Here is a 7,922-nt window from a genome sequence, read left to right on the forward strand (position 1 = left end):
TCCTAGGTAAAATAGCTCTACCGTTGTTGCCGCCATCTGCTGGTGAGCCAGGCACATTACACTTGAACATAAGAGTTGCATGGAAATAGAAATACACATTTTGTTAGACCTGGCAATTAATACACAGGATGACACGTGGTTAACTGTAGGAGATAGTAGTGAGGCGCAAAGGTGGTAACGGCACTCTGGGGCGTTACATAAGCAATTTGTTGTCTGTGAAGAAACTCACTGGACGGGACAGGACAATGAAGTCTCACTTAAGAACGACCGCTACATCATCTCAAGACAAGGGGGCACACTTACAGAAGGAAAAATTACAGATGGACTGTATCAACTAAATACAAACAGGGACAGCAGAAGGACTGTGCTCATGTGCGGCACATAGAGACCCCAGGGCGATGAGAAAGCCAGTTCAGGACCAGCTTTCTAAAGGGGTTAAAATAGACCAATGACATCAGATGATGAAAAGTACAAGCTGCCTTAAAGGGAGAATCTCCAGAAGAACATTTCCTACTAATAGTGCCCAAGATCGGAGCAGCCCCGTGACTGAATGCTCACAGAAGTTTGTGGTCCACTGAGTAAGCGCCCCCCGGTCAAGGAAAGATGTTTCCTCAATTTTATTGATGATTATTCGAGGTAACAGTAACAATGACGTTCCAGAGAAACGTGAAGAACATCTCTCTGAAGTAAGTGACAAGTTTGGGAACAAGCCAAAGATTCTCCGTGCAGACAATGGAACTGAATCCAGAAGTGAGAAGACACAAAGCATTTTACAGAGAAATGGAGTCCTATTCCAGACGACCAAGAAAGAAGGAACCGAGCTCTCGGTGAAAGAGGAAGACGTGCGGTGTGCCGTGTGACGCAGATCGACCAACAACATACTGGGCTCAAGGAATCATGGCAGCTCGCTATATTCAAATAGACGGCCAAGTAAAGCTGCAGAGAAAACGCCACATGAGCAATGGTACAAGAAGCCCAAACCGCACCACATAGGAATATCTGGAAGGAAGGCATCTGTATATGTAACCAAAGAAAAACGTACCAATGGGAATCCCATGGCGAGGAAGGTGTCCTGGTCGGCTACAGTGAGGGGTTACAGGATCCTGCACCCCGACTCCATGTGCCTGATGGAGACCGGATTCATCCGCTGCCTCTGTATCTGGGGTGTTACCTTCATGTGGAACAAGCACTAACTATTGTTATATTGTTATATTTGTTGGAATACAGCAAAGGAGCCGTGTGAAGCTGACAGTAGATGGCGCTGTGTTAACCATCACTGCTTATTCCAGTGCAGTTCTTCCAGGGTATGTACTGTCTGGTGACGATAGAGGTGTTCTCTCTGGTGGTTTCCATCTTGATAATGATGTTACAGTTAATGGTCGCTGTTTTGTAAACCAGTTCTTTGTTCTCCCACAATGTCTGAGCGCTCTTCATGAAAGCTACAAACACTGCAACAATGTTATCTATTATTATCGTGGCCATTACTCCTCTGCTCTATGGGAGTAGGGTAGAGGACAGGAGTGGTGGTAGTAGCACTGATGGTGGTGTGAGATGGGGAAACAGCTCTCATTGTCTGAACACTGTTTGTATATATTAAATTAAATGATCTGGACTGACAGTCTGCTTTTTGGCCACAAGATGCCGCTGTTTCCTAAACACAGCTACATACTACTTATATTTCCATATTCATGAGAGGTGGTTACAAAGAGCCTGGAGAGAAAGGGATCAGCCATCCTAGAAGAAGCTGAGACTGAGGAACTGTGTCAGCAGAGGATCCGACGGCATCCAGGTGTGGGGGCATACCTCAGTGACCAGAGTGGCAGCCAAGTGAAGCTGATCCTGTCCAAGACCCTGATCCTGTCCAGAGGAACGAGGATTGCTTCTAGGAACGCTGATGAGAGCTGAGGAGGAAAGCAGCATACTCTGTGGGACCGCATGCTTGTTGGAGAGGCATTTGTTCTGTCCAGAGTCACCAGCGGAGGCAGAGCAGACCTGGGTCGGTAAGATCGTGCAAGTGCCTCATTACAGTGTTAGCGCCCGGAGACTGAGACCAGGCCTGTAGTCAGTTAGGCTCTCTGTCAGGCCACAAGTGTTGCTATTGTTCATTGCAAGGACTCCATAACTTAAAGGGACATTTCACATTGGAGAGTTGATAAACTTCAAACAAACTCAAGCCAGGCTGGTGTTTTACTCAGGAGGAATACTCAGCACGTGCTACAGGACCAGTTATGGGAGGGGGAATACTGAAGAACTGTGTAAGATTGTAAGCTGTTGTGCTGCACCGCAGGCTAGCCCGTACCACACACCCTAACACTTGTTCTTGTTTTTGAGGGTAATAACAGGTAAGGTGTGGCAGTTTAGTTGTGCCCGCCAGTAGGTAAATTACTGCACTTTCCTCCTGCATCCATAGGTGGGTGCCGCGATGTGCAGCACAAGGGTCTTAGCCTTCGGGCTGGGTGTAAGTAAATTATTGTATGCTCCCAGCATTTAAACATTTAAGTAAAATTCTGTTTTGGCAAAAGCTGGTGTTGGGGTTGTTTTCCTTGTTCGGGATTTCACTGTATCCTGGGGAGCCTACCCCGGTACACGGCTTACAGTTGTACTCATGGTGGCAGTCCTCACTCTTGTGCTCCTTGGGCTGTGAAGTGATGGGAGGTTGCACCCTAGTTCCCCCGTTGCACACCCTGGTTTTGGGATCTCCTACTTGGTATTGTTTGGGGTGCCCTTCGTGTTGTTGAATGTTGGGTGCAAGGCAGGTGTCTCATGAAGGCAAATATGAGGGGTGGTGGGGGTGCGGCTCCAATCATGAGGACAGTTTTGTTACGACAAGTAATTCTGCAAATGAAAATCAGTTCCATTCATTTGTTTGGGGCAGCCAACACATAGATTTCGTCAAGCCCCGTTCAGGTGGATGGAACTGATTTTCAGTCGCAGGGTGTTAAGACGCCCTAACAGTTCGTTACTGAAGGTAACAGGACTGACTGCTCAGAAGTCGTCACGGTTCCGACCAGGGTCACATAGAACAGTCTCTGAGTCCTGAGGCCACTCATATATGGTGGTAAACAGCCCATGGGCTCCCGGGTCATCTTACAAATACCGTGCTCTCTTCCCTGTTCAGCCAACCTTACTGACTTGCTGTTTGCGGCAGCAGATCGTGAGTAGACAGCACAATCTGATGTGGGCAAATCGCAATCTTTTAGCATGCTGAATGATCACGATTGCTCGGGTAATCGGCGGCAGTATTACACTGCCGGATGATCGGTAACAAGCGTTACTACGAACGCTCCTTAGTGATCGTCTGGCAGAATATCTGCCAGTGTAATACAGGCTTAACACGTCAGCTGCACTTTGTCTCTAGACGAGCTCATTATAATGGCTACAATATAATCCGCAGATGCTGACAGTTCAGTTTCATCACAGGCAGATGGAGGGAGTCATGTGTCTGGACTATGAGATGGAATCTATAGGGCGGCCGGTGTGGGCACTTCTGGTACATGGCTGGTTTCCCGGATGGAAAATGTCAGCATGGAGGTCGACATGTACGTCTGGGAGTTACTAGTTGGCAGTTGTGTCCCTGGACAGTCTGACTACTAGTAGCGTTCCTAATTCTGTTATAGTGTTCTGTTATTCTGAATTTTAGGATGGAAAGCAAAAAAATCTGTTTTGCTAGGTCCAAATACATGTCTATGGGCACAAATAACGATTCCTGACAGGACTTTTTTTCCCGTCATGTAATGGAACAAAACTGAACCGTTATTTGTTCCCATATATAATGGAATTAGGAACACTATTGTGAACGCCCCCAAAGCCCATCTGGACCTTTACTGCAGACTCCTGTAATTCATTCATATACCACTAGTGGGAGTAATAGAGGAACAGCACTAGATAGAGTCATAAGACATTAGAAATAGGAGAGGGGAGCACGCCTTCTTATGTGGATCCTCACTTATTCCCACAGTGACCCCCTCATGCATTGATCATTTCTGTGTCTGTTCTTTATTTGTGGTTATTTCTTTCTCATTTTTTTATTAGTTAAATAAAAAGTCTATCGGGATCTTCTCGAGATCCTCAGAGAGTGAATATTCCTGGCTGAAGATGCTGCTGGAATCACAGGATTTCAGTAACTGTGTCCAGTCTGTCCGCTCCTGTCTTGTCTCCAACGTGTTCTCCGAGTTCTGTAATGAGGTGACTCGGTGCAAATTTGGGATCCTGTATCATTCCAAGAACAGAGGAAGGATCAATGTGACCGATGTGACGGACTCTCTGTATGATGATGAGCTGAAGCTTCTCTCCACTACACTTGGTGAGTCTTACATCCACAGGAGATGGACATGTTCCGGAATTATGTCACTTGTGACCCCCCCCCCCCCCCCACGATAAGTTGATTTAAGGGGCTGCACTTCTTCCTAATCAGCACCGCACTTTGGTAGTAGTTGTGACGGGTACTGCAGATCAGGCCCATTGAAGTGAATAGGAACGAGCTCCAGTAACAGGCACAGCCACTACCAGATGGGTGGCGCTGTGCCTGTTGAACAATGATTGGGATGCTGTGCTCTTTGGACCTCTGCAGCCCCTTCAATCAGTTTATGAGTGGGGAAGCCACGGTCAGGCCCCCACCGGTATGATATTGATGGTCTATCCTGGTGACCTGCCCTCAGTGTTTTAGCCTTAGAAAGCCCCTTTACTGATCTTCCTGTGTGTGGTCAGGGCTGCAGTAATTCTCTTCTGGCGTCCCATGCAGGAAAGAAGAACGTGGTTGTAGTGATCGATGACCTGGATGACGCCAGTGATGCCATGAAGAATAAACTTCTCAGCGCTCAGCACAGCATCGAGAAACTGGCCCGAGATCTGATCCTCGTACAGCGCTCGTCATCGGAGGAGAAGAGTAGGGCGACCAGAGACGCATTGAAGAAGGTCTTCCAGTGACTGCAGGGATCATGTGGGGTAGTTGGGGATATCTTCACCATCTGACATCCTGACGATTACATTTCTGGTAATGTCCTCCCACAGCTAAATACAAAACCTGAAACCACGAGGACAGCAGAACATATATCTTATTACATCTGTGTGTCCATACATTGTCACGCATCTCCAGCTCATCATGGAGGTCGGTCGGTCATATGTTGGGACTTAATCAGGATCAGACAGTACGATTTCCATGTCTGGCATTTAAGATCTTAGCTATGAGAACAATAGAACACGTCCAATAATATGTCTATAACAGAGATTCACTCTCCTGCAATGTATATCTATGGAGCCTATAATAAGTGGTGTGACCTACAATCTATGAATAAAACCCTCTTTGTGAAGTCAGATTTTCTTCCAGTGATCATCAGGTTAGAGGAATGTTCCCATATCTGCAATTTATAAAGCACATCGTCATCACCGCTGAGAGAAAATGACTTTCTTCTCCTCTCCTCTGTACTAGTCTCCACTATGTCCTTCTTCTCTGTTCTCTTTTCCCGTGTTCTCCTCTCCTCTGTGTTCCTCAGTGCTTTGGTGTCTCAGGAGGAGATGCCAGATGTTACCTTGGCCCATGCAGAGCTCCATAATGATGAGGTTGTAATGAGCATTGATCCATAGAGGAGAAGAGAGAAGCTCCTACAGTGTCAGGCTGTCCGATCAGAGTATCAGAGGAAGCTCTGGTGGGCCCAGGGTCTGATACCATAGTGGGCCCCAAAGGTCCAGGAGAAAAGTTTATTTGGTGCTGCTTTTGGAGCCAATAACTTATAACTAGGGTCTATTTCTTTAAATGAAAACATATTAAACTTTATTGATAATATGAGGGTTGGACCCCGCAAATAATTTCCTCTGGTGGGCCCAAGGAAGCCCAGTCCGACCCTGAGCCCCTATAACAATGGGTGCTGCCACCAGTGTGTGTGCTGTGAAATGACATGAGCAGCCTGTTCATAGTGTCTGAGTAAAATATGCCTCACTACAGACAGAGGAGAGCGTTCCAGTGAGCTAGAGACAGATGTGGAGCAAGTGATCTACTGTAGGACCAGCAGAGGTGCAGATCCATGCATATCTACTAGTGCAACCCCATAAGAAATTCCCAAACATGACAGGTTGTGTGAGTGGTTGCCTCTCTGAGACCCATAGCACCACTGGTGGACAGTCACTTGTATGCAAGAAGGACCAGTTGGACTAGGACAAGTGCTGTGCCTCCAAGTGCGTCCTGTAACCACCAGGCATAGAGCGGCACTGGAAATGAAAGTTATCTGCTACTCCACAAAAATCTGCATCTTTCCACCGAGGGGACTAGACCTCATTCTATTCTTTATTATATTATTGTAAGTTCTACAGAATATCTAAAAGAGGTGACATAAAGTAGAGAGAATGCAATGTGTCTTAAGAAGCTCGAACTCTTTTGCACAACATGTGCGCGGTGATAGATTTGGCGCCTCTTTCGCCCGTCTCCTGTTGGTTTGTGCTGTTATATTAGACATTACTAATGTCTGCCCCATAATCTTCCATCGCCACCATCATCTCCTTATGAATTCTTTCATGGAACTCTTTGGGCAGATATGTGTCCCCAAGAACTCTGGAGTGCTCGGAGCAGGCTGGTGCTAAAGACTGAAAGCCCTCACAGATGAGCGGCATCAATCTCAGCACCGCTGCTCAGCACAAATCCTTGGTGTCCAGTCACACAGACCTTTCCCAGAGAGATGACTGGTACAGCTGTGGACACTGTGTGCCCAATATCAGCTGGAAATAGCCATTATTTTATCAATCCAGCTACATCTTAAAGCTCTGGTTAGAAGACGTCATCCGTTCCCACTGGATAGAAGAGATGTAGTCCAGATGAATAAATTAGCCGTGGTCAGCTCCTGTAGCTCCACGTAGTTCTATGTTCTCCAGTTATGATTTCTACCTCTATGACAGGATATTTCTTTTATCTGTTATCCGCTATTGTGAATCCATCATCAGCCGTAGTTTCATCTGGAACGAGAGCCATTACTTCTCATTTGCTGTTTGGTTGAATCTTAATATTTCATCTTAGGGTGCAGGATCCCACGTGCGCTCAGTATGTCAGCCACCGCAAATAATCGCAGTCCGCAGCCCATTCTTCTGTATTTCGGCATCATAAGACTGCCTGGTCTAAGTCTAAGAAAATAGGCAGGGTAAGAAAGTTTTCTTACTGCATCCCCCTCCCCCCTCCTCTATTCACTATACTGATCCTGACTCTGCAGCTGCACCCCCCTCCTCCCTCTCCTCTATTCACTATACTGATCCAGACACTGCAGCTGCACCCCCTCCTCCCTCTCCTCTATTCACTATACTGATCCCGACACTGCAGCTGCACCCCCCTCCTCCCTCTCCTCTATTCACTATACTGATCCTGACACTGCAGCTGCACCCCCTCCTCCCTCTCCTCTATTCACTATACTGATCCTGACTCTGCAGCTGCACCCCCTCCTCCCTCTCCTCTATTCACTATACTGATCCTGACTCTGCAGCTGCACCCCCAGCTCCCTCTCCTCTATTCACTATACTGATCCTGACACTGCTGCTGCACCCCCCTCCTCTATTCACTATACTGATCCTGACACTGCAGCTGCACCCCCCTCCTCCCTCTCCTCTATTCACTATACTGATCCTGACACTGCAGCTGCACCCCCCTCCTCCCTCTCCTCTATTCACTATACTGATCCTGACACTGCAGATGCACCCCCTCCTCCCTCTCCTCTATTCACTATACTGATCCTGACACTGCAGCTGCACCCCCCTCCTCCCTCTCCTCTATTCACTATACTGATCCTGACACTGCAGCTGCACCCCCTCCTCCCTCTCCTCTATTCACTATACTGATCCTGACACTGCAGCTGCACCCCCCTCCTCCCTCTCCTCTATTCACTATACTGATCCTGACACTGCAGCTGCACCCCCCTCCTCCCTCTCCTCTATTCACTATACTGATC

General features: G+C 47.4%; 1 protein-coding gene across 3 annotated transcripts in view; it reads left to right on the forward strand.

Annotated features, from left to right (window-relative positions):
* The window catches only part of LOC122944422, an 81,020-nt gene extending 75,705 nt beyond the window's left edge, over positions 1-5,315 (forward strand). For all 3 annotated transcript variants that reach the window (XM_044302658.1, XM_044302659.1, XM_044302660.1), the window contains 2 exons: positions 4,033-4,303; positions 4,742-5,315. In XM_044302658.1, the coding sequence (XP_044158593.1) occupies positions 4,033-4,303; positions 4,742-4,926 (456 nt within the window). In that variant the 3' untranslated portion in view covers positions 4,927-5,315. The remainder of the gene's footprint in view (positions 1-4,032; positions 4,304-4,741) is intronic.
* The last annotated feature ends 2,607 nt before the right edge of the window (positions 5,316-7,922 follow it).

The sequence above is a fragment of the Bufo gargarizans genome, chromosome 8, assembly GCF_014858855.1.
Source record: "Bufo gargarizans isolate SCDJY-AF-19 chromosome 8, ASM1485885v1, whole genome shotgun sequence".
NCBI lineage: Eukaryota > Metazoa > Chordata > Amphibia > Anura > Bufonidae > Bufo > Bufo gargarizans.